This window comes from Calonectris borealis, chromosome 2, assembly GCF_964195595.1.
Source record: "Calonectris borealis chromosome 2, bCalBor7.hap1.2, whole genome shotgun sequence".
Taxonomy (NCBI): Eukaryota; Metazoa; Chordata; class Aves; order Procellariiformes; family Procellariidae; genus Calonectris; species Calonectris borealis.
In genome coordinates this window covers 2,830,603-2,856,232 of record NC_134313.1, presented here as the reverse complement: position 1 = coordinate 2,856,232, position 25,630 = coordinate 2,830,603, and the positions used below count along the sequence as shown (strand labels likewise).

Genomic DNA, 25,630 nt, shown 5'->3' with positions numbered 1-25,630 from the left:
TGGTTGTCATGCTGAGTGTACTGCAGAGTGGAATTTGGGGACAGTCTTAGACTAGCTAACATGCCAGGTTTTGCTTGTTTAACACCGAAATTAATATTTCCAGAATGTTTACACCCCATCTTTGAAAATGGAATATTAAGAAAAACAATTCGTCTGTTTGATTTCAAGAGGGGCAACTTGCACCGAGATTTTCAGAATGATTGTATGTTGGCATTAGCACCTAGATGTTCGAGCTAGAAAGTAAAGCTAGCAATAGTCAGCCAAGGAAATTGAGTAAATTCTCTCCAGCCTCCCTGTGGAGATTTAAAATGGTGAATTATATCAGGGAAGAAAAGGACGAATCTTTTATGTTTCTTTTATTCTTTTCATCCTACTGAGTGGATAGACTATTAATAACAGAGACAGGAAGGGCTTTTTTTCAATATTCATTTTATCTTCTTACAGCTCCTTTAAATTAAGTAGAACAGATTAATTTCTTATGTCAGGCCAATGAAATCAATGGAGTTACACCACTGGCTTGGCTGAGACTCCTTCAACTAATTGCATTATGAATATGGGCCTGCATTTAACTCCCATTGCAGTCACTGACTTTTTTTTTCCATTGATTTCAGTGAGGTTTGGATCAGATAGGTATTACAGCCGGTATAGGATCATAATCAGACATTGTGGACCCCAATATAATGATCTATGCAATAGCATCCATTGTAAATGTATTGCAAGCTGCAAAATAGAAGACATTTTTATTCTTGACTATATAAATCAAGCAACTAGAAGTGACCAACACAGCGACCCAGGATACATGTAAAACCTTTGAGTTGCTTGTTAGTATGTGAGATATGTAACACATAAACCATTTGAAATGAATACCTGAATACTACTACAGTAGGATCCGTGTTCTTTTGATCTACCAAGGACTTTTTTTTTTTTTTCTTCAGCAGAATTTAATATGGTTTGGTATTCCTGTCTAACTCTGACTTTTGCAAATCGATTTGCTCCTGCAGGTCCAGGACGCTGTGAAGTGCCGAGTGGTAGATCGTCAGGAAGAGGGCAATGGAGACTCAGGGGGGTCATTTCAGAACGGACACGCTCAGCTAATGGTAGGGAAAACTACCATCTAGTTTATTATTAGGGGAACTACAGGCATTTTTAACTCATAACTGATAAACAAAGGACTCTGTCCATCACAGATTTTGCAATCATCATTCTTTTTTCCTTTAAATCTGCGCTTGAACAAATGTAGCACTTAGCATAGGCTCTTTCACACAAATCCAGTTTCTTTTCATTGTAATATTAAGGGGCTCAAACTTACACACCAGGTTTTGCAGACATCTTGGTGAGATTCTTTCTTTCCCAGAAAATACGAAGCCAAAATATACCTCCCAGGTCTTCCAGACCTTTTCATCCCCATCACGCTGCCTTGTCCTAGCTGGAGCTAGAAGGCAGTAGTTTAATGCTGTTTTAATCACAGTGTGTTGGGTCATTTTTATAAAGATGCTGTCTCAAAGGGATTTGTTTCTCTCAAAAGCACACTTGTTTACATTGATTCAATGGGAATATAGCTTAAGCACTGTAAATCTTGGTCTTGTTGTGCAAGTCCTTTACAAACAGTCTAGATAAGGCCGTAGAAGAATAAACTATGGGGAATCATCTTGCATCTGCTTCAGTGTTATGATGTATATAGAGGATTTGATTTTTGAGGTTGGGATAAGGACGTCAGGACAATCACAAGATCTGAACAAGTTCCAAAAAACTCTAGTTAATATTAGACCTATATCATAACCCAATAGTGTTTTTTCCAGTCACTCCTGTGCTAAGCTAAGTAGTTTGTGCTTGGGTACAAGATCTCATTTCAAACAGCATAATCGTTAAATCAAGACATCAAGGGATATACAATTCTACCACACCTCATAGGTGTTTGTTAAAAACAGGTGCCTCATTTTTAATTAAAATGCGTAGTCTTCTCATTTTCAGACTTAGGTTCTTACTGTGCCTATTTATGTGTAATTAGAAAGCCCCTTGTATGCCTAGTACTTTTGCTCCTTCAATAATAGAAACCATAATCATATCCAGTCTTAATCTTCCTTTCAATAAGTTAACACACCAAGCTTTTTTATTCTCCCTCTGTAAGACATTTCCCTTCAAATTATTTATATAACCCTTTTCCACATGCCCTTCAGACTCTCAGAATCCTTTAAAAACATGGATGCTGTATTTGTTATTCTATTGTCACCATCCCAGGAGCCATATTCTGAAGTTTCAGATTTTTGTCTCTCTGTATAACTCCCTGCTTTCATTCATTATCAACCACCTTGCAAAATTTTCTGTCAGCTACAAGTTTTTAGCGATGAGATTACATTTACTTCTGCACTGTTGATGGATGTGTTGAGAAGTAGAGAGCTTACGGTTAGTTTCTTCACATTCAAGCACAAAAAAGCTCCCGAATCGAGACGTGAATGCTGACTCTTCACTGATATTTTCAGAGGGGTACAATCGTTATTTTATAGAGACTGAGTTGTATTAAAACCAAAGAAATCTAAGGCTTTGCAGGATAGCATTTTCGCCGTTACCTTTTCCAGTAATCTCCAAATCTGCCTAATGAGTGAAAAGAAGCTTAGCTGAGTAGAACTGTTTTCCACAAAATCTTGTTGACTGGTATTAAATATAAGCCTATCTTTTATTTATTTATCAGTAGAACTAGTACAGGCTGTTCGGTTACATTTTTCTGGAACTCCTGTAATGAAAATGAGATTATATTTTTCTGTGTCATCCCACTTGCCCATTTAAACATTAGCTCAGTCCTATTTCCCTTCTATTGGTTTCAGATTTATTTGATATCCCAAATAATTTACTAAGAAATTAGCATCAAGTGGGTTGAGATAACTCCTCAACCAGCTCTTCAAAAACTCCTGGATCTCAACCTGCTAATATTAAAGTGTTTATCACAGGGGGATGGGGATTTTTTTTCACATTCTTCTTAGTATTAAACTGGAATGCATTTAATCACATTAGTACAATTATATTAAGTGTCTTCTTTCTGAAATGATACTAGAAATAGTCAGTGAACTCTTTTACCTTTTGCTAGTTTGCAGCCTTTCCATTACTCCATGAAAACTCACGGCCCGCTGTGACTCAGTGTATCCAGTTCTTTGAAATGTTATCTGCTAAAAGCTTTAGAAAAAGGATTAACTCATACTGGGAGAAGAAAGGAATTTCATTTGGCTGTGCAGACCGCTTGAAAAAGTTATTCAGCCTTTGTGCCTGCAGGGACCATTGATTTTATATGCTAAGAGTTTCAGAAGCAGAGACTTGTTTCTACTTCATGTGACTTGTTGAAAGATCACAAGAAAGCCCAGTGGGTATGGGGCGTTCTCAGCGGCATCCCCACATCTTTTTAATGAATGGAGGGGAATCCACTTAGACCAAGTGTGGGGAGACACATCCAAGGCACATCAGGCCAGGAACCTGTCCCCTGTTTTTTAGGAATGTGCATAAACATGTGTTCCAGGGAGATATTTTAATTAGTAGAATTAGTGTATGGATGAGCAGATGAATCCAGCTGAAAAGCAATGTTACAGCTTTATCACTGCCTGAGATTCAAGACCCACAGCTGGAAAAAAGTGGTCTGTTTACCATGTTTCAAAGCTCAAGCAAAACGTCTCTCCTCCACTCTTCTGGCAGTGGTTGTGTCTGGCTCACTAATTAAAGTGGTTTTTTGCATTTTCCACATGGCTTTCTTTCCCCCCCACCACCTCCTTTTGACCACGTCCTCTGTGTTCTCTGTCTTTCAGACCGATTTTGAGAAGGACGTGGATATGGCTTGTAGATCAGGTGAGCACATCACAGGTGAGAATCAACAAGTGACCTGGTTTGGGGATTGAACTAGGCCATTTTTTTTTTCCTTTCTGTTTTATTTCTGTGTGTCTTAGTGGCTTGCATGTACTTGCGTGGGCTGCCCTTACTCTCAACCCTGACCAAAAGAAAGAAACTCCCTCAATTCCCCCTGTGCTTTGCTTATCCTATTCCCCCACAGCTCTCTTGGCCTTTTAGCTAAGATTAAACCTTACCTCTGAGGTATTATTTCCTACCTATGGCCCGTGTAACACGGTGGCAGAGAAGAGTATCAAGGAAGAAGAGATTGGATCCATCTCTTCCTACTGTGATCCTTCTTTGCTTTAGCAACCCCTGCCCAAGGGGGTCACACCGGTCACACCAACCTCAGACAGCTCTGTGCTCAGGAGAGGTGTCTTTGAGAAGGTCTGGAATCTGGAGAGCCTTCCCTTCACTCCACCTGGCTCCATGCACACTTCTAGCGCAGTTATAAGCTGCCTGTACATATGGAGGTGGGTCAGGTCTCTCCTCCTTTGCCTGCACCTTTCTGCTGTGTGTTCAATCACACACATTCATTACGATCCTGAAGATCTGCATGAGTTGACAGTCCCTTTCCCCAATAACTCCCTTTTCTCTCATCCTCCCAGTGGTGTCTGTGCTGTCTGGATTCTCCTTTACTACCTGTTCGTCTCTGTAGGTTTCATCCTCTCTTGGTCCTGGCATGCCTGACCATTTGGCTGGGGGTTTTTTTCTTGCCTTTTGTAGATATTTAGGCTTTTATTGACCCTCCCAGACTTCTCCCCCCTCCCAAGCAAGAGAAATAGCAGCTTGCTTGGCACTTGCATATAATCTTCCAAACCAGGATCTCCCCTAACCAAGGACAGTACATACTGTGTGTTCAGTTACTATCATGGGAAAGCTTCTGTCTTTCTCTCTCTTTATTACTCTTTCTTTCCTTCCTTCCTTCCTTTTTCCCATCCTTCCTTCTTTCTTTCTTTCCTTCCTTCCTTCTTTCTTTCTTTCTCTCCCTTTTTTCTTTCTTTCTGTCTCCTTCTCCCTCTCTCTTTCTATGCACATCTACCTGTCCCTTTCATTTATCTTTTTCTTTATCTAATCTATCATTTATCTGCTTCTAATGTATTTATCTATAATTCATCTCTTTCTCTCTATCTTGCAATCACTTATTTATCTCTGTCCTCAGTTGTCTGTCTTGCTGTACCTGTTATTTATGTATTTTTATCTCTGTCAACATTTATCTCTGTCACTGTGTTTCTGTGTATTGTCTATCATTGTCACTATCATTTATCTATCTAATATCTACCTATACCTTATTTATCTTTTCCTGTCCTTCTCACTGCCTCACTCCCTCTCCCCATGCTTATCACAGTCACAGTATATTTATCTCACTTATCCCTGTGATATCTTATTTCATGGTCTCTTTCTGTCCATTTATCTCTTTTCAGGGTCTGTCCATTTTTTTTCTTTCTGTTTCTCTACTCACACTCTCTAATCTAATTCCTAGCTGTCTCCCTCTTCTCATTTGTCTTCCTCCTTCCTTTTTGACACCGAAGACCTCAGTTCCAAAAAATCACGTGTGAAAAACATGCGTGTGAGACGAGGTCTGACTTGAACGCATGCTCAACAAACATGCATCCAGGCTGTGTGTGTTGGCACACGCAACCAGCTACACAGCCAGCAGCCCACCTTGTGCTGGAAATCAAGGCAGACCCTGAACTCCTGCAATAAAGGAGTCTTTCTGGGTCTGCTACCAAGTTTCTTGCTCCTAGATCGATCTTCCCAGAGGAAAAGAAGGAGCTGATTGGTTTCACATGACTTCAGGGCAGAAGACCCTGGATCAGAAGCTTGCTAACAGCCTAGGCTTCTCTTCCTTTGCCAGAATACAGCTATACAATTTGTTTGTTGATGTCTGCCTGAAGATATATTCCTCCTCTGATAAAGTGCTGTTAGTCTGCACCAAGCTAAATAGTTAATGATAGTCCCCATTTGAGAGATATTTCTATATGGTGCATCATCCTGTGCATTCTGCTTATTGAATAATAAAAAACAGAAATCTGTCCGTTGGTTTCTGGCCATCATTTCTCCTGGAGGCACCAGCTCTTGTGTTATGACGGATTGGAGATATACCTGATACCGCTTATAACCTCCTCCCTTAGATTCACTGGTAGGATTGGGTCCATGGCTCAGTGTTGAAAGCTCACCCCGCTCCATGCTTGGAGATTGCCAAGTGCAAACCTCTCCAAACCTACTTTCTGCAGCTGACATGAGCATGGGGAAGAGTCTGAATCAATAAACCTTACTGACACTCCCAAGTGAAGGGTTTGACTTCAGTAACATCTTTCCGCAGTGTATGCTATGAATATGCTGCAATGCTCTGATTTATCTTAGCGTGTCCTCTAGCAATGTCAAGATGACTGCGGCTGCCATAGTTACACCCAGTATATTTAGCTTTCAAAGCTTTTTAAAAGTTCTTTTATTCTACTTGGTCTCCTTGTCATCCTGCCTTGCCTGCTCTGTAGTGTTAAAGGGGAGTTTTGCTCTTCTAGCACCCATCACTCCCCGTATGAGTTGATCGAAAAATTAGTGTGTCCTCAGTCCCATGGGATGCTTATGTCATGTCCTGCCTCTGTCCCAGGTGGAGCAGCTGAATATCCCAAAGATCCTTGTCTCTAGTCCATTGAGAAAAAAATAGGTAAAAGGACCTTTTTTATTTTTTTTTCCTTCTGAGATGGGTGAAAGGGGATTTATTTCTCCTTTCCTGTGCTGAAATACTGGGTAAGTAGCCTTCAGACACGCATCACTTTGCCCCTGCCCCACAGTCTGTGATTTCCATGTTCTGGAGACATCAAGGCTGATGGCTTTGTCTTCCTAAGGTCTTTGTAACAGCCTGAAATCAACTGAGCAATAGATTCTTATGCCTAGAAAAGGAGCAGATGTCTTGTTGTGGGCAGTGTTGTGTGGGAATGAGTGTCTGTGTGTCCTTTATATACCTCCTAATTGGCATGTTCACCTCATCCTCAGTTTAAGGTTTTCCTCTCCTATTAAGGAATTTTCATGGCACTCCTTTCTTTCCTTAACGGGAATTGAGAAACACTAGATAATTAGCTCTCACAAAGGCTTGGCATGGTTACTAGAATGTAAGCTTTTTGGAGAGCAGGTAGAAATTTCTAACAAAATGTGGTGTGTTTTAAAATACCAAATTATTGACACGGAAACTGTTCCTGGGAAAAGATCAACCTGAAACAGTTCGGCAAGTTTAAAACAAAAAAAAAAAAAATTACATTTGAAATAATTCATAATGCTGCATTTCAGCTATTTTCTGAATCAAAATAATTTTTTATACGAAAGCAACCTTTTATTTTAAAAAATTCTACTCTTTTATAGGCTAGTAATATGTATTATATATACATATACATATACTACATGTACTAAATATATAGACATGTATTTGCTTTTCAAGATACTGTTATTGATGTGATAATACATGATGGCCTAGTTTGGAGTTTGGGCCATGATTGTGTTGGGAAATTTGCAGCGTAAGGAATTCTTTCAAAATGAGAAAGTTTTTTTCCTCCCTAGCTTTAGCTTTGCCTTCAGGATCCTGGATATAAAAAAAACCCACAGTATAAAACACTGTTCTGCACCACAGCCTCTTTCTGAGAGGTCCAAGGGAACATGCTAGCATGGTGTGACTGTGGTAGGTGTATTGATGTGTTAACAAAAACTTAAGTGAGGTGCTAAGGATACTTGTCTATCTTCCTAGTGCTGAATAAAGACATCACCACCTGCAGGACCTCAACCATCACAGGAACACTGAAGCGTCCATCACTACCCGATGAAGAGAAATTGAAACTCAATCACCAGAAGGGGTCATCAAACTTTAATAGTCTTCCAGCCAATGTCTCCAAGATGCATCTTCAGGGCTCACCACACTACCTGGGGGCCATCAACCTGAATGAGTTCAGCAACCACACTCTCACTTTGAAGAAGGACAAGAACCAGCCACCTAAGTCCATCTACATCTGTGATGGGGACATCTTCAAGAAGTTGGACTCAGAACTCTCCCGGGCGCAAGAGCAAACGCTGGACACCAGCTATGTCATTCTGCCTACCAACACGTCTACCTTACGGGCCAAACCGCCCAAAGACGAGAGCAAATACAGCATCAATATTGACCAGATGCCTCAAACACGGCTCATCCACCTCAGTATGGCTACTGACCCAGGTTTTGTTGTCAAGAGTCCTCCACGGGAGCCTGTAACCATGACATGCAGTGAGGTGCAAGGTTCTCCCATGATACAACAACAGCAGCAGCTGGCTCCACAAAATATCTCCAACGAGTCACAGATTCCCAACAGCCTGTGTGACACAGGTGACTCAGGGAACTCGGGTGTGGTGTCCAAGAGTGAGACCGTCTCCACCCTCTCCATGAGCTCCTTGGAGGTAAGTGTGTGAATTACTGTCTTGTTCTCAGACCAGAATGATGCCCTGCCCTCAACCAGCTGTTTCAAGAGAAGCACCTTAGGCCAAATGCAACCCACCATCCACTATTATATTATCAAGAGGGATCACTGGCATGTGATAACATTTTGTAATCTAATTTTTAAAATCCCTCATGACTTCCACAGCCATATTCCATTGCTGGATGGACTGTCTTTAGCCCTAGAGGCAATGCCAAGTCCAATAAGAATGTTAGCCTGTCAAAGACTGTTCATTTTAATGCAAGGCACGTGGCTTGCATTTCCTTTTCTCTTTCTATTCTCTGTCTCTGTTTCTCGTGTTGCTGACTTCAGTCGTGATACAGATGAGAAAATCCTAGTGATCACAGGTGTAAAATGTCCCTAAGGCGTACCCCACAATGCTCTTAGCATCAGAGGGATGTCAGAGGTTTTGCGTAAGTGCGGCCCTCTCCTCCTGACCTAACTCATTACGTACATTAGCAGTTCTCCCTGGACCATAGATCTTATGCTAATGTCTGTCCTAATTTTTGCACTTCTCAGCATCTGGCCCTTTTCTTGCCTGTTGTCAGAGAGCAGGTCTTGGCCATAGCTGTCCACACTTCAGTCTTGGCTGACTGATGCTCAAAAGCTCCAGTAGATGAGTTGGCTGAGCCTCTCTGCTTTCCATTCTATAAACCACCTGCAAGCTCATAACTAGGACAGAGGCTTGAATTGGCCAAACTCCCATGCTCAGCCCTCCTTGGTGCTCAGTGTTTTTTGATAGGGATCCCTCTAAATAGCTGGCACTTTCCATCATGAAGAACCAGAGAAACACATTAAAGGTGTAGGAAGAAGGAAAACGAGAAGCACTCTTCCTGTTTTATCTACCGTGTGGTTCAGTTTGTGCCCACTCACCAGCACCAATCCCTTATTAACCTTCATCCATCTCTTTTTCTTTTGAATACCCAGAGGCGGAAATCCCGGTACGCAGAGCTAGATTTTGAGGTGAGTACATCCCTTTCTGAATGTGTTTTTCAACAAGTAGGCACAGAGTGGAAAGCTTTGAAAGAGCCAATCCTCCACAGAGGGTCCGTGGGGCTACTGAGAGCTAGTGCAGCTGTCCTAAGTCCAATCATGGCATCCTTCCCAGCAGAGCTCTCCTTTCCCTTCAAAGCTGCTAGCTTATTCCAAAACAGAGTCACATTAAGGGCCCACAAGGAACTGCCTTAACGCTAGAATCACTTCAGAGCTCCAGGTTGTGAGCTGGAGGCAGGATGGGTAGATCTAAACTGATACTTCAAGCTGGTCCCAAACTATTTGAGCCACCTTCTCTAATTATGTAGCCCTTGGCAGAGCACAAGAAAGCCATATTCAACATGCTTTTATATGCAAAGGGAAGTCCTTGTAGAAACTGGTCCTGCCTCTCCTTCTGGGCAGTAGAAGGTAGAAGTGAAATGCAGAAGGACCAAAATGCAAAGAAAAGGAAATTGTGGAATAGTTTCTGATGGAACTTCTTGTACCCAAATCCTACATGTTTGCGTAAGCTCTGAACACATTTGCAAAGGAAGCATGCTGAGAACAGCGTGGGCATGGGGTCAGTTAAAGAAGGTCAGCAAAGCTTCCTAGGTCAAGGTGGTAGAACATTGCCAGTCAAGCACAAATTCTGCAGTATAAACAGTTGGCAGTTGCAGGTTTAGGGTAACCATAAGGTCAAAAACTAGTCTTTTCCATATTCTCCCACCATCTCATCCTGAAAATAAAGGCAGTGCTACACTGGGTCCTCAGTGAACTTTGACGGTAGTTTAGGCATGCCAGATTGCACCTGCACGGAGGCAAAGGCAGGTTTAATAATGTATGTAACTTTGGGGGGAAGACATGTTATTTCTGTACAACTGAATAGGGTTTGCTGACCTGTGGCCCTTTGTGTTTGCTTCAGAAAATCATGCACACAAGAAAACGTCACCAAGACATGTTCCAAGACCTGAACAGAAAACTCCAGCATGCAGAGAAGGAGAAGGAGTCTCCAACAACGGACAGCAAGGTTAGTCAGACACTTGCAGAACCATCATCTCCTAGAGCTCTCTAGTGCCAGCAGGAGCATGGGAAGAAGCAGGAAAGTTTAGGAGCCCTCGTTGAATGCCTTACCTTGATTTTGTGTCCATGCATGTTGCAACAAGCACATGTGCACCACACAGGACATGGAGAGTCACAGAGATACTACTAGCTTATCTACAGAGTGGTCAGCAGCCCAGAGGAGAATGGTTGTCCTCATGTCTGTTCGTGGTGAATGGAATCTGTGTTGTCTTGTTTTTCGCTGTTCACTGTGTCCATATCTGTTCTTTGCGTCCCTGTTCAGGTCATCTCTGAGTGCCCTATCCACCCACTCATACCTAGGAACTGGAAACCAGAACAGCCTTGAGGAAATCTAGGTGGGAAGGGGAGAGGATAGAAGGTGGGGACAGCAGGAATCTTCTATTCCACTTGCAGGGGCTAAGTTGGAAGCCAAGGCAGCAGCCAAGACATAGATATTTAGGAAAGCCACAGCAATGGGATTTAAGCTGTGATGGTGGCAGCACTTCTTGGGGACTGCATGCTAATTAAATGTAGCAGGAGGCTATTTGTGGCAGCTGATCATGGCTTTCCTCGACAGGAGCAAAATTCCAGGGCAAGAAGAGACTTTGAGGGAGGCAGGCTGAGGGAAAGACCTTGCAGACTTTCAGTGAGGCAGAGATTCGGTACTAGAAACAGATATCAGGAACCTGCATAGTAAGTGATGTGGATAACGCAAATAAGGGAGGGCACCTCATGTTCAGCCCATTAGGTCTGCTGGGCAAGAGTCGAAAGGTTGCAAGGAAGTGTATCTACTCCAGCAGAAGGGAAGAACAAACAGCAAGGTCAGGTTGGCAGTAAGAAATGAAATTTGGGTTGTGCCTGCACTCAGGAGAGAGGCAAGGTGAGCTATTTATAACATTCTCAGTCATTTGCAAGCAAAGTCAGATCCAGGATGCCCAGTCACCTGCAGCATGGCCAAGGAGGCACTAGCGGGGCTTATTTTGATGGGATTCCCTTTGAGGCAAGACCGGAGCTCAGACGGTGATTGAACAAGAGGTTTAGTTTGGTTCTTTGTGGAAGCAGAGCACTGCAGAGCCTTTGGTCTGCTTTCAGATCTCACAGCATTGCTGTGCTGAGCTCTGGAGAAGTGGTCCCAGCAAATCCTACTTTTATTCTGTGTGGCAAAGTGTCATTATGGGCTGTCCAGTGTTACAGAATGAGAGGGATAGTGAATCTAGCAGGCAGGTTCAGATCAAAGAAGCCTGTGTTGGCCCAGAATCCCAACACATTTCACTGAATTTCATCTCTCTGCTTTTTCTCTATTATTTAGATATGACACAGCTGTAAAATCAGAAATGCTTAAATACCATGTAAAAGCTAACCTGTGATATGTTTGCAGGAGGGTTTTATAGATTGAGATGTTTTGAGCTTTTCAGAGATGCATCTATCTAGAACTAAAGTTGCCAGTGTCAGCATCAAAGAGCTTTGAACTGCTGGAAAGAAGCTGTGAAGGTTGCCTTTGCATATTGACTGAATCTTTTTCAAGTTGTGATTTTTCCTTGAATGTAACCTGAGAGGGTGACCTTGCTAAGATCACTATTGGCAAGTCAGTAGTGGGTATTGGTTTAAAAACATCCAAAGCAGTACAAAGAAAAATAAATAACTTTCTTCACCCCTTTTTCTGCCATTTGCTGCTGGGGACCCCACTGGAAATCATGCCTCACCTTCAGCTTGCCCTGAGAGGGCAAACTTCACCTTGCCCTGAGAAGGTGGATACCAGGAATTAAAGTAACAACAAAAGAATTTTTTCTCTTTTATGTATGTTTAGGTTATAAAACGATGGAGTATTTCTTCTGGTGGAAGTGATAAAACTAACGTTAGCGTAAGTCTGGCTTTCATTTTGCATTGAAGAGCATTGTAGACCTGTCCCAAACCCTTCCATGACGCATGAATCCAAACACATTCCTTCACCGGAAGGAAAATCCTTGCCTTGTAGGCATGAACAAGGTCATAAGGATCCTGGAATACCCTTGAACCCTTTCACACCTAGCATCATAGAGCAGAAGGGATGTTTACTGGGTCTAGTCCATCTGCCTGCATTGCTGTATCTTTGATTTCCCTTTTAAATAAACAACCACAAAATCAAGCTACCAAGTCTCTCTCCAGCCTTGGCAGTTTCCCAGCCTCTCCTGGCAGCATGTTCCCTCATCCTTAGTCCTTTCCAGGATACGATGTTTTTCCTAATCTTTTTGCACCTTCCTCTCTCCTCCTTCAACTCCAAGGTCAGAAGGGTGCTGCTGAGCCTTGATGAAGGCTGAGCTAAATGTCTGCATAGGACAGACCTCCTTTGGGAATTCCTAGGAATGGTGCCCAGCCCTTTTTAGGAATTGGTTTGGATTTTGGTTTTGATGTAAATGCTAGTCCTCGCTGTACGTCAGTGCACTGGCCAAAATTGATTACCTCACCACACTGAATACGTAGCTCCTCTCAGATGAACTGCTACATTGTCAGATTTGAAGGAAGCACCAACAGAAGAATGGGAGGAAGAAAAAGATCTTCTGTCTCTTTAGGAAGAGGGGTTGAAAATTCAACCATCACGTGCATTTACTGTTGAGAATTTCTCCAGCTTCAGTGGTAAAACATGATTTTTAAGGGGTCTTCAGCAAAGACCTGAAGGTTTGTACTGGCATATATATTGCTCCTCTCCAAGTATCCTGACACATTTAAACTTTGGATAAGTATTACCGCAGGGTACATTTGAAAAATAAAGAGGACTGCCCTTTGCTCACTGTCCCAGAGTAGTTACTGGTAGAGCTGGAAACATAATCAAGGACTCCTGCACGTTTGAGCTGTTCAGCTTTCCTCCTTTACAAGGTCCATTTCTGAAAGGCATTACTGATGTGAGAATGACCCAAACCCTATCAAAGGCAGCCTTGACAAATGCCTCCGGGCTTGTCTCTCATCCTGCAGACATGGGGACAGGTTTGGGGAAAAATTCTGCTTTCCCCTCATCCACCGGCCAAGGAGTCCTTCCCTGGGACCTCTCCTCTCCTTTACACTGGAGGGCACAGGGTGGAAGCATACATGTGATGCAAAGCACTGTGCAACACTGCTGCTAGCCACCGCATGTCACTGTTCAAGTCAGAACTGCTACAGCAAAGGTCTGGAGACTAATCCACAACCCCCTGAGTTAGGGTGTCCCCACTGCCATCATCAACTGACCTGTCATTAATTTACTAACGAGCAACGTTGCCAGGATGGTATGTCCTACCAGGAGGTAGGCGATTATGAGAACCAGAATACTGCCTGAAACGCCGACCACGTCTGAATCTTGACCGTATTTAATGCATTCCCAGGAACCAGTGTTTGCTGCAGTTATTTTGCTACAAACTAAAGCACACTGCTAATGCTAAAGTAACTTGAGCCTCAGGATACAATAATACAGAATGTCCTTCCTTGGGCAACAAACTTGGATTTTTCCGTGTTTTTTTTCAGTTTATTACATGAAATCTATTCCATGTGAGATGTACTTTCTTATATATGTACCTCAACTGTAAAAATGCTCCCATTGGAAGCACGCTCAGACATTGTCCAGCAGGATTCATGTTCAAAGCATACAGGACCACATATCCACCTGCATTCAAGCCTAGGCCACCTCACCGCTGCAACAGAGTAAAAGGGTCTCAGTCATTTGTGGCTTTACGAACTAATCAGGGATGTAGACATTATTATCCAAAGCTAGGGATAGTGCTAGGGAATTTTCAGTGCTAGGAATTAAGATATTAGCATACTGACATACAGCAAGATCTGATGACTGCAGGTTGAAAAGTCAATTTTTTAAAGCCCTAATAGGTCTCTGTATGACCTTACCATGGGCTATGGTAAATTTTCTCTCTCTTGAAGTCTTCAAGTTCAGACGAGGCAAGGAAGATGGATATGATTTTTGAAAAATCAGCCCTTACTGAAAAGGAAGTTACAGGGTTGTAGGCAAGACTCCTTTGCTCCTGTTATGCTGGAATTTGGGACAGATTATCTCTGTCCACCTGAAGGGACTTTGAATCTAAAAAGAGTATCTCAGGATCATCATCCTTTTGCTCATCCTCCTCCCAAATGATTTGCGGCCAGCCTATGTGTGGAGGTTGCACACTGTTGCCCTTCCATTTTATCCCAGACCAAACTGGAAGCTGGTGTAGACCCTGAGCAGAAAACTGAATGAGCTGTGTTTGTTGAAGCATCATAGAAGTCTGAATATTTATACCCTAGGCAGCTTTTTTGCAGCTAGGAAGCATGAAAGGAACCAAAGGTTGGAGACAAACATAGCAGGATTTGCATCAAAAAACCCAGCCATCCACACCAAGCATGCTAAATGATTAAAATTAAAAACTCTCTTGGTGTCTGGGATCCACCAAGCCTTCTTTTTGAAGGTTACAATAAGTAGTGAGTGGCTTCCACCGGGATCGTAGATATCTATTCATAGCAGCTTTAAGGCACGTTTTGCTGCCCAGATGCGTATTGAAACATTACGTTGGTACTGACTCAGACAGCAGAGTTCTTCCTTCCTAATCACTCCCATCACTTTGAGTTGTTCTTTAGCTACCCGACTGCTAAAAAAAAAAAAATCCCATTGTTGGAAACCTTGCTGTAAGTTTGTTTCTCCATTTAAAAGTCTGCCTTTTGCCTGGCAGACTGTAGAGTCCAACGTGCAGTTTTTTTCCCTACTTCCCCCTAAATACACATACTTCCCAAGGTCTAAATTCCTGCAGCTGAGAGCCATCCACATCAAAGCAGGGCAGTGGCTATTTTCAAGCTACTTTTTACCACATGGGAAATATTATCCTGCGCAGATCTCTATTGTCAGGGTAAAGCACCTCCGACACTGCTCCTCCCTGCGAGTTAATTGCTTAAAGAAATTTCAGTGCTTGGGTTGAACGTTAGGAGGGGTTCACATGCTCTGCAACAGCATGGTATGAAAGTGGAGGCTTTGCAGCCTTCAGAGGAAGCGAGGGCTTTGTTTCTTCTACGCTTAGTGCTAGCTTTGAAAGCAATGGAAGTGACACTCCTGCCTTCCCCCTCGGCAGGAGTCCTTTGATCCAGCTCCATTAGAGAAGTTTGAATCACATACATATTCCTCTCTCCTTGCATCTGGCTTTGCATTCATCTTAAACAGCAGCTCTTTATTTGTGCAGAGGTCAGCGAAAGCCATGCTGAACAGAGCTCTGCAAATTTCTCTGATTTGCTCATTCTTACTTATTAGCTATTTGCTACGTTTAGCTCTCTGCAGCTCAAATGGCTTTTGCTTTGGCTGGAGCCCTGTCCTGGAGTTCACATACAGGATCTGGACTCAGTCTGTAACTCAGATCTCAAATCCAGTCCCATCATTCTGTTGGTCCTGGACGAGCACTTGCTCCAAAACCCAGTGGAAAAAGATACAAAGTTTTTTCTGCCATTCTATGTCTTTTTCCTATTTGCTGCTAGGCAATGTTTCTGGCTTGATTACTCCCTTTCTCTTCTCAGGTCAAGATGTTTCTTAGCTTTCCTCTTCGGACACCTGGAGGGTATGCCTGTCCCATTAGCACTTGCTTTGGCGTCTAACAGAGTAGTGAGAAAAAAAAAGGAATATTGATCAATATTGCAGGTCATTCCTAGTCAGGGCTCTGTGTCTCCCTGACATGCTCTGCTGCGTGAGAGAATTAGTTCCCTTGCTTGCTGGCTCCCTGGTTTTTCACTAGCTGGCTCCCAGGTGGGAAAATTTGGCTCCTGTCCATGGGAACTTCTTTGCATGGGTTGAGTTTGAGGTGGAGGAGCTCAGATGGTGGTGGTTGTGTCAAACTCAAGCTCATTCCTCACTGAGGAATTACAAAATTGGGAGGCGGTGCTCCTCCTGTTGTCGACTGTGTGTCCCTCTGCAAGGGAAGCTCCACTTACAGGTCGGGTGTCTCCTCTGTGCCACGTGTTTAATCCTCTCTGCTCTTCTTAAAGGTTTTGGTAACTGGCAAATTTTAAAAGACCAATTAGGGTAACTTTTATACGGAGGAATGCTACATAAAATATAATAATTACTACAATAAATTCTGTTATGAAAATAATGTCAAGCCGTAATTCATTCAGCCATAAACCATCTGTCAGCTACCGGGTGTCCAAATATACCATCAATCAGCAGTCCACCTCCTCCTGTAGATCATCTGATACCTCCTGTCCCAAGTATCAGGCATCAGTTACTCTATTTCTCAGAGATACAACTTCTTCCCTGTATTCTCTGTGTCAACAGTCAGTTCCTGCTGTGCCTTTTGATGCTAACCAGCCATCAGCTGCTCCAAAACCCTGCAGTTGCCACCAGCACGTTGCAGCTCCTAATTGTTTGGACTGGTTAGCCAAAGGACTCTATAAAGAATTGTGCTTTGGGTGTCCTTTGTCCCCTCCTGGAGTCCCTAGGTGCCCCTGTGAGGCATGGAGGAGCCTTGAATGATTTCAGCATTTTGGGGAATACCCAATCCTCCATGTCCATCAAGTGGAGTGGGCTCCTCAGTAGACGATAGGCATTGTCCAAAAAAGGATGGTATGTTAACCAGCTGGATTAACGACAAGAATAGCCCAGAGAATAGCCTGTTCCTCACACTGGTGGGACCACGGGCTTTCTCTGCACCCTTCAGGCAAGGGACGGTTTATAAGTCTATGGAAAGAGCCCCTGAGTCTATGGAAAGACCTCCTTGATTCAGTGCCTGTTCACCTTCAGCTGTGCATGGCCTCATTAGGCTTTGGCTCACAGCAACCCCTACAGGTTAGACCATCTGAACTTAACAGAATATAGAAGCAGAAGACATTTTTATAACCCTTTTATAACCTTTTATAATGCTGGGTATTTCAAGTTTCCTAACTGATTTCCATCAATGCAAGTTAACCCCACAAATTATTTCTTCTTTTTTTAAAAATGAAATTCTGAACAAAGTCATCCACTTCCTTTTATTTTGCTTTTCTCCTAAATGGGAAAAAAAAAAGTATCATCTTTGTAGTTCAGTAGCATAGAATTCAGGAACTGCAGCTACTTGTTTCAAACAAAGAAAGGAAAATCTATCATTCTGTAAGAAAACAAGACAGCTTTCCCATTTTCTAATCACTTTCCATCGACATTGATCCAAAGATGGATTAGACAACGTGAGCCACATTTATCTTTCAGATTCCCTGCTATATGCTCTGAATAACTTCATTCTGGTCCTAGAGTCATCAATGTCATGGGGAGAGACCATTTGGGTCATGAAAAATCCTTCAAGTTGACACTAGAGGCAATGAAAACAACATGGGAGTAGCTGGTTCTAGGGGAGTTATTCCAGAGTGCTCTGTAGAAAGCACTGAATTCCTCTTCAGGTTATTCAGGGTAACTATAAAAATTGGGTATTAAAAAAAAAAAAAAACCAAACAACTAAATGAAAAAGGAAAAAAAAAAAAACCAAACCAAAAAAACTACCCAAACACAAGGAGATGCAGCTTAGCAGTTTGCACATTTTATTGTTTTCGACCAAAGTGTGAAATAAAAGTTGTCTTAGAGCAGCCACAGTCTCCCATGCCCTATTTATGCAATACACTGTCGCCGCTCCTAAGCAAAAGAGTTGCACTAGGATCCAGGTACTCTGGATGAAGCCAGCCTTGACCCTTGAAGCCAGCACAGAGCCAACGTGCAGAAGAGTCTGTGGTAGGAAGGTGCCTCGCTCCACCACCATCACCTTTCCATAGCCACCATGAGTTCAGGTGACTCATTGCAGCCTGCCAGGACTAGCTTTAGAAGGAGAGGACCCTGTGGATTATCTCAATGCACTTTGCCTCTGTCTTTGTTAGGGGTTTGGGGAGTTTTGTTGGCATTACATCTTAAATACCTTTTGTTCCAAATCCTCTCCCTCTGCCTTAAAGATGTGTAGCCAAAACAAAAGTCTCTCCAATGAAGGAGACTCCGAATGCCACCAGGGTGATGAAGATCTCCAGTTTGCCCTGCGCAGCAGGTTTTACCCCAGCTTTGGGTCTGGGTGCTCCCTCCCTTCCTACCCTTCTGACAGAGGAGTCTGCTCTGCCATCCTGGCACCAGGCAGGAACCGATAAACATTTCCCCCCTCCCCGAAGCTCATGGGCTGTGTCAGGCCAGAGTAATGGCTCTGTCTCTGTGAGTTACTGGCAGAGCAGACTCTGCTGCTTTCAGCTCCTGTCTTGGGCCATTCCCGGCTGTCTTCGAGGCGCCAGGCCCTGAGCCAGCACTGGTGTCTTTTACAGCCGGATTACACAACCCTCTCTCCAGGTTTTTTCTTCTTCTCTGTGCACAGCTAGGTTTTCCCTCCTGTCTGCAAGGATTGCTAAGACCCCACAGTGGGGCTGGAGGAAAATGCCAGAGCTGGAGCATGAGCCCAGTGGCTATTTCTATATGCTGTTCAAGTGGTCCAGTCCCGATAAAAACCTTTTCCATATGGAGGGAAAGAAAAAGGGTGCTGTTCTCAGAAGCCTGCTACCAATTCCCAGGGTGCCTCTTGCCAAGAGGAGAAGATTTTCTTTTGTCTCCCAGCATCCTTGCCAGAGCTCAGCCTGGCTGATTAGGTTTAACCTGCTCAGAGATTCAACCGGGCACCAAGTTCTTCTGCACCCGTGTTCATATCATGGCCGTGCATGCAACATGTGAGCTGCTGGTGAGCCGTGGTGGACGGCAGGTGCATCTCACCCCCGAGATAGCACCTCCACTCACAGCATCACTAGAGAAGTCTAATTCTTTTTCTGAGAAGTGGGAAACTAAAAGCAAGCCTCCCCTCTTCATTTGCTGATCTCCCGAGGCTCCTTTTTATCTTCTAGCTGTAAGTAGACATCTTTGGAGTCACTAAGGCTGCTACAGTCATAGCTAGATAACACATTACACTGATAAGCTAGAAAGAAACAACCGTATGGGGTCAGACCCAAGGCCAGTCTGGCCCTGCCTCCTCTCCGTGGCAAAGTCTAAAGCAGCTTGGAAAAATAAAAAAGCAGGGCAAGCATGTGGTAGTGCATCTTCAAAAAGATCCCCAAAACTCCAGTAATTTGTGCTTAGAAACCCCCTGATGCAGAATGGTGTCACTTTACCTCATAGTACTGAATGGATGTTATTTTTGTGAATGTTTCCACATACTTTTTATAACTTTGGAAGTTTTCAGCATCAACAGAGAGATGTGGAAAGGTGGTCTGCAGTTTGGCTGGGCACTGTGTGCAAGACCAGCTCCTGGGGTTCACTCTGGGCTAGGCACTGCTTGGTGCATCATCATGCTCTGTAGTTGGAAGAGATGATCCCTATCATCAGTAGTCCGTTCCTATGGTCAATAAGCCACTAAGAGTTTCATAGACCTCTTTCATATCCATCCATGATCTCTTTTCAAGGCTGAAAAGTCTTAGTCTGTATAATCCTTCTCCTATAGACTATGCTCCATAAATTTGTGCATGGCTGTAAACTGGCCACCCTTATCACTTCCCCTATATCCTTCTATCAGGAAGCCCATGGGCTACACTTAATATTCAAGATGCAGGTGCAGAGTGGAGTTAGGCACTGGCATAATGATGTTTTCTGTTTCATTCTCTCTTCCTTTTTTAATTTATCCATTCTTAATAATTCACAACATTTAATGTCTGGTTTTATTGCCATTGAGTAATTACTGTAACCCTTAGGTCTTGTTCTCCAGTGATAGGTCTGATCAGAGGTTATTGCTGTAGATGTGAACTCAAAATCATTTGTTTGGGTTTTTTTTCCCCAATTTCTGTTCCCTACATGGATTTGCAGCTGCTCTCACTCAGAGGCTCAAAAGCAGCCCATGACAAGAACGTCTCTGAGGTTTGCTTATCACGTTCAGCGTACGTGATCAGATCTGGGTGCATCCTCACAGCATGAAGGAGAGGCTGAAGGTCAGGAGTGTGGCAGACCGAGGGACTGTTAAAACAGAGATTGGTTGGGAATAGAAGAACCTGATGCTGAAGGTGGCCGTAAATAATGCCATCAAAGAAGGGGCTTTCATTTGAGGGAAAAGATGGAATTATTTATGAACTTCATGTATATGATCATTTGTGCTGCTCTCTGTTAAATAATACAGCTGTGGACATTGGTAACTTTGAGAACTTGTGACATTACAGCAATCGTGGGAGAAAACAACAGGTTTTTCATTGAAAAGAGCTGTTCTGACCAAGCTTTTTATTCTTCACCTTTTGGGAAACTTTTAGTTTCATTCCATTTTTTGCTCTATATGTGCTTTTGTCTTTATGTGTACTTTCTTGCTGCATCTTTTCATGGCAGACTAATGGCCTGCAAAAACACCGTAGGTAGAAGTTTCACTTCAGGAAGTCTCCTTGTCTCATTAAGACACACACAGAGATAAAAAGGTTTTATTTTTTAGAGGTAGTGGTTCTTAAATAGGTTTCAAAATAGATAATGGAATAAGTCAACAATTTTATCACCTTTTCTGTCATATTAGTATTAATCACCATTGTGTTACATCATGGAATAAAGTAAGAATAACACCAATAGCATAAGAAAAGCTCTGTGTCATAGAGTTTAGCGAAAACCTCAGCTGCAGATTTCAAGAACTGATGTGTTTTACATTCTTTTGGACAACACTTTTCCAAAACTTGTTTTTTTTAAAAAACAATTCTTTTTCAAAGAACCTCTTAAAAGTTATTTTTCTCCCTTTGAATTAAAATAAAGGTAATTTCAGAACGTTTTCACTTCACATTGTGAAGACCAGATTTACCTGCTTCGTAATTTGCACTCTAGCCACCAAATGACCTCACCCAGATCCTTCTCCCTGTGAGCAGCTGCGGGGATGCAGGAGCAACTTCAAACACACTTTATTTCTGTATTAAGAGTGAAAATTTGGAAAAGCAGAATTCATGGCTTGGGTGATGTGATGAAAGCTGTCCCTGTAGGAATAATGCTGCAGTGCCTCTCCTATCGACACTGCGGCGTGGAGGTGGGATAAATCACAGACTTACAAAAGGCTTTTAGGAAGGGAAAAAATCAGAAGCCAAGGCAGGTGGATTAGCGTGTAGCGGATAGGTAGTTAGGTTTCCTACGGGGCTGCAGCAATCTCTGCACCATCCTGGAGTGCAATCATGACACCACAGTCTACGTGTGGCTTCATCTCCCCTCAATCAATACATTTTGGTGACAGCATGGAGCTGTGACACGTCCTGGGCTGCATGTCACCTGCATGTCTGTCTCCTCATCTTCTTCCCAGACTTCTTCTCTCCTTGTTGTCATCCTCCATGCAGCTGCCTTTCCTCCCACCCTTTCTGCTAGCCGCCACTTTCCCTTTGGCAGGTGGCTCAAAAGGGCTCTGTGCCCAAGTCACGTGCAGGGAAGCCTCTTCTCGCCCAGTGCTGGAGTGTTTTGTGTGGATAATTAACTGTGAAAAGCATCACTCTTGGTGGGGGGAGGGAGAAACTTAGTGGAACAACTCATTTGAAATCTTTGCATGGATTACCCTTCATATACACTGAAGAATACACTCGTTTTACAGAGCCTCAGCTCTCCCCAGACTCTTGTCTTGGTGTATATCAGCAGAAACATTGAAAGATATTCTGTGGATTGATATCCGTAGAGGGATGCCACATGAGACTGGGCTAACGGCGGTCGATAAAGCCTCGAAGGCTTGGTGTGGAGTTGATGGAAATGCTTTCAGATTCAGAGCTGACGATCCAGTCCATCAAACAGCATGGGTTCACAGGCAAAATAGTTAGCATGTTTCGCTGCAATTAAATAACCTATAAATAGCTGTGCTACATAAGAAGTATATTCTCATCTATATAAAATGTAGTTGATGTATGTTCAAAAAGACCTCATCGTAATCTGGATTTCTGTGTGGGGATTTTCTGTAGAAGTAGAAAAAGCTCTTGAATTTTCAAAACCATGTTCAGTTTTTCAGTGGAAATGCAAGGGGCAAAAACCTCAGCTGAAAGCAATGAAAAAAAAAAACCCTTTATATTTTCTTCCTGAAAATAGACAGTTTACACACCAAGTGCAATTTTCATTGAACCCCCGCTTTATTTTGCATCAGGAGTTTCACAGAAAAATTTGCATTTGATATAAGAGAAGGAGGTGAACAAATGCTATTTTTTGCACAGGCACTAACCTCTCTTTCTTTCTTTCTCTCTCCTTTCTTACACTTTCCTCCTCTTGCAGCAAGAAAAACAGCAGACACCAAACAAGAGACCCTGGGAAGGAATCAGGAAAGTCCAGTCCCCACCATCATGGGTTAAAAAGGACATCGAACCTGTGGCACAGTCTCCCCTAGAACTAAAAACTGTAGAGTGGGAGAAAACAGGAGCCACCATCCCCCTGGTGGGACAAGACATTATTGACCTTCAGACAGAGGTCTGAGAGGAAAGGGAAGAAAGGGACTTTTTTTTTCCAGAAAACAAACGAAACAAACAAAACAAAACCATGTTTTAAAGAAATGATTAAATTAAATCGGAACCGAGCGAGAGAAGTGTTTGGTTTCTTTTGAAACCTTTGGTAAGACTTTTGTATTGTTCTCAGCAGAGAGGGGGAATATTACTTTATAGAGTATAGTAGCTGTAGGTTCAGGACAACATGAGCTTTCCCAGGTAGGACTGGAGAAGAAGCGAACCTGGAAGAGCACGAGAAGGAGGCAGAGGGTGGGGAGGGACTGCAGGGGACGAGCCCTGCCGAGATGCTTTCGGGCTGCTGCTGCACGCCGGGAGCCTTCCTGCTCTGCCACGGGGAGGTGTGGAAGGATGCCCAACAGCCACCGCGAAGGGCCAAGAAGATCAGGGTTGTTTGGGGACCACGAGAGGGGACACCTGCGGGAGCCTTGCTGGGATGTGATCTGGCCGTAGATCCCTGGGGGAGACCCAGCCTTGAGGGTCTGGGGCATCCCTTGCCGATCCTCGCTCCCCAACTCTCCCTCACCAGCTCATCCGAGAAGGAAGGAGACGGGATGGGCCAAGCAGTGGCCAAGAAGATATTCCCACTCCTATGTACCACACCGCGACCTGGCATCGTGGCACTCCTGCAGTGGGTCCCCACAGGGCCCAGCGGGGGAAGTGGTGGAGTCATCCATGGCTTAGGTGGAGAGGTAAGGTGGGGCTTCCTCTTCTCATCCCTCCACAGCAGAGCTCCTGCGCGCCCTAAGGAGTGGGACAGGCGCAGGAGGAAAGGACCACCTCCAAAACCTGCTCACCCCGTCTCCAGGGAGAGGGTCGAAGGTGTTAGAAAAACAGACCAACAAGAAGAATATAGGTCGTTTCATTGACTGTTAAATAGATAAATCAGCAAGGACCTTGCGAAGGTCCTCTTGGCCTCATCCTTTTTTTTTTTTTCTGTTATTTTTCCTTGGTTTCGGACTCAGATTTATTCCAAGCTGCCCCTCCCTGGAAGGCAGAGAGAGAAAGAGGGAAAGACGGATCTGCCGATGTACCTGGAGACATTTGGTATACAGAGATGTTGCCTTAGGACATTGAGACAAACTGACAACATGAATAACGTCCACTTGGAAACAAACAAACAAACAAACAAAATAATCTATTTTTTTCCTTCTTCTTTTCTTTTCTTCAATAAAAAGAGAACTTGAAACCCGAGACCTTTCTTTTCTTTGGCTCTTGTCATTTCGAATGCCTTTCTCTGCCATAGGACTGTGCAGGCATGGGGTGAGGATGCCACCTGCTGAAGGTGGAAGGCAAGTTGCTCTACGGAAAGTTTGGGATGGTGGGAACACATGGCCCCTTTGTCACTCGCTTGCAATATTTTGCTTTGTTTTATTCAGTTTGGGCTTTGGTTATTTTCCCCTCGCTGGCTCTTCTCCTCCCTCCCCACTGCCCAGAGCCAGCAGGCAGGTTTGTGGACCTACAAGAAGGAAGAGGTGGAGCTGGTCAGGAGAGCAGAACATTCCTCATCATAAAATACTGGGTTTTTTATTTCACCATGAAAAAAAAAATAATGATTTTTTTTTTTCCATTCAACATTTCTCAAGACTATTTACAAAAAATAAGGTATCTACATTTCACCCCAAAAAGTGTTGTGCAATATTTTTATCATTAAAAAAATTACCACTGACATTACATGCAGACTTCTTTTTTTTTATCATTTCCAGCACTGTCTGTCTGGTGTTTGGAAGAACTCTCCCAGCTTTGGAGATGTGCGTTGACAAACCTCTGGTTGTGAGTGGCCAGATTGTGCCAGACAGCAGTGAAGCTTGATCAGGGTCTGAGTTATTACTGTGTGTTTGGGTATCTTTTTTTAAAAAAAAAAAACCAAAACAAAAACTTTTTAGGAAAAAGCTAGCAATGGATACAAGATGCAAAACAATCACTGACCCCAGTTGTGTTTCCTCCACTGAGAGATGTTGTTTGGCATGCAAACATCCCTGCTTCAATATTCCTTTGGGCCACCTGGGTAACTGATCTTTAAGGACAGTGGCATTTACCTTGCCCTTAACTGTATAATATGAAGGATGGAAAGAAAAACTTTAAAAAAATCCAAATAGTTAAAAAAATAGGGAAACTGATTACTTATAAAAACTGTGATATTATTGTTCAATTTTAGATTATTCTATGAAACAGGAAAGCACAAAGGCCTCCCTCAGATGCCGGGTTGTATGATATTGTAATTATTATAATTACACATTATGAATTTTAGCATACAGATATATTTCTACTGTGTTTTAATTCTTTTCTCTCTTTTTTTTCCCCCCCCCTCTCCCCTGCCCAACCAAGCCCACCCTCTTCTCTCCAACCTTCCCCATTCACCCATTCACTTCAGCCGACTTGCAGGACATTAACGGTGTTATGTAATTACAGAGATAAATGTTTGTTTAATAACTGTTGATATTCGACTTTCTCTGCTCAGCTCCTCCGGTTAATTCTGTTTTCCCATGCCCTGCCCTGCCCCGTGCCATGCCTTCCCCTCCCTCCTCTCTGTGTTCATCAATTTTTTTTTCTGTACAGTTTTCAGAGCACAAAATGAATGTGTCTTATTTCTAATAAAAGAGGTGTAAACTCTAGCGATGTCTGCTTTTTAAAAGCGCCCCTGCCCGCGCCCCGCATGTGGTTTGCATCGCGCCCGGGTGCTGGGAAACACCTCTCCTGGACCTGCAAGCTGCCACCTTGGCTCTCTACTCTGGAAGAGCCATAGCCCGGCACCAAACTTGCCCCACGAGTGCACCTTTTGCTTTTAGCTTTGTAGCTTCTTGACACCCCAAAAAATACCTCCCCTTATGATGCACATTTCCAGGACATGAGGAATTCCCTTTTCTGTGCAGCGCAGCCTGCTTTTCTGCAGGTATCTCTAA

General features: G+C 43.3%; 1 protein-coding gene across 1 annotated transcript in view; it reads left to right on the top strand.

Annotated features, from left to right (window-relative positions):
- ADGRB1 (adhesion G protein-coupled receptor B1) overlaps positions 1 to 25,335 on the top strand; it is a 138,966-nt gene extending 113,631 nt beyond the window's left edge. Inside the window, exons 19-24 of the mRNA XM_075141066.1 lie at positions 1,002 to 1,097; positions 3,789 to 3,843; positions 7,610 to 8,289; positions 9,255 to 9,290; positions 10,222 to 10,326; positions 22,504 to 25,335. Coding sequence (XP_074997167.1) covers positions 1,002 to 1,097; positions 3,789 to 3,843; positions 7,610 to 8,289; positions 9,255 to 9,290; positions 10,222 to 10,326; positions 22,504 to 22,701 — 1,170 coding nt within the window. The 3' untranslated portion in view covers positions 22,702 to 25,335. The remainder of the gene's footprint in view (positions 1 to 1,001; positions 1,098 to 3,788; positions 3,844 to 7,609; positions 8,290 to 9,254; positions 9,291 to 10,221; positions 10,327 to 22,503) is intronic.
- Positions 25,336 to 25,630: the final 295 nt, after the last annotated feature.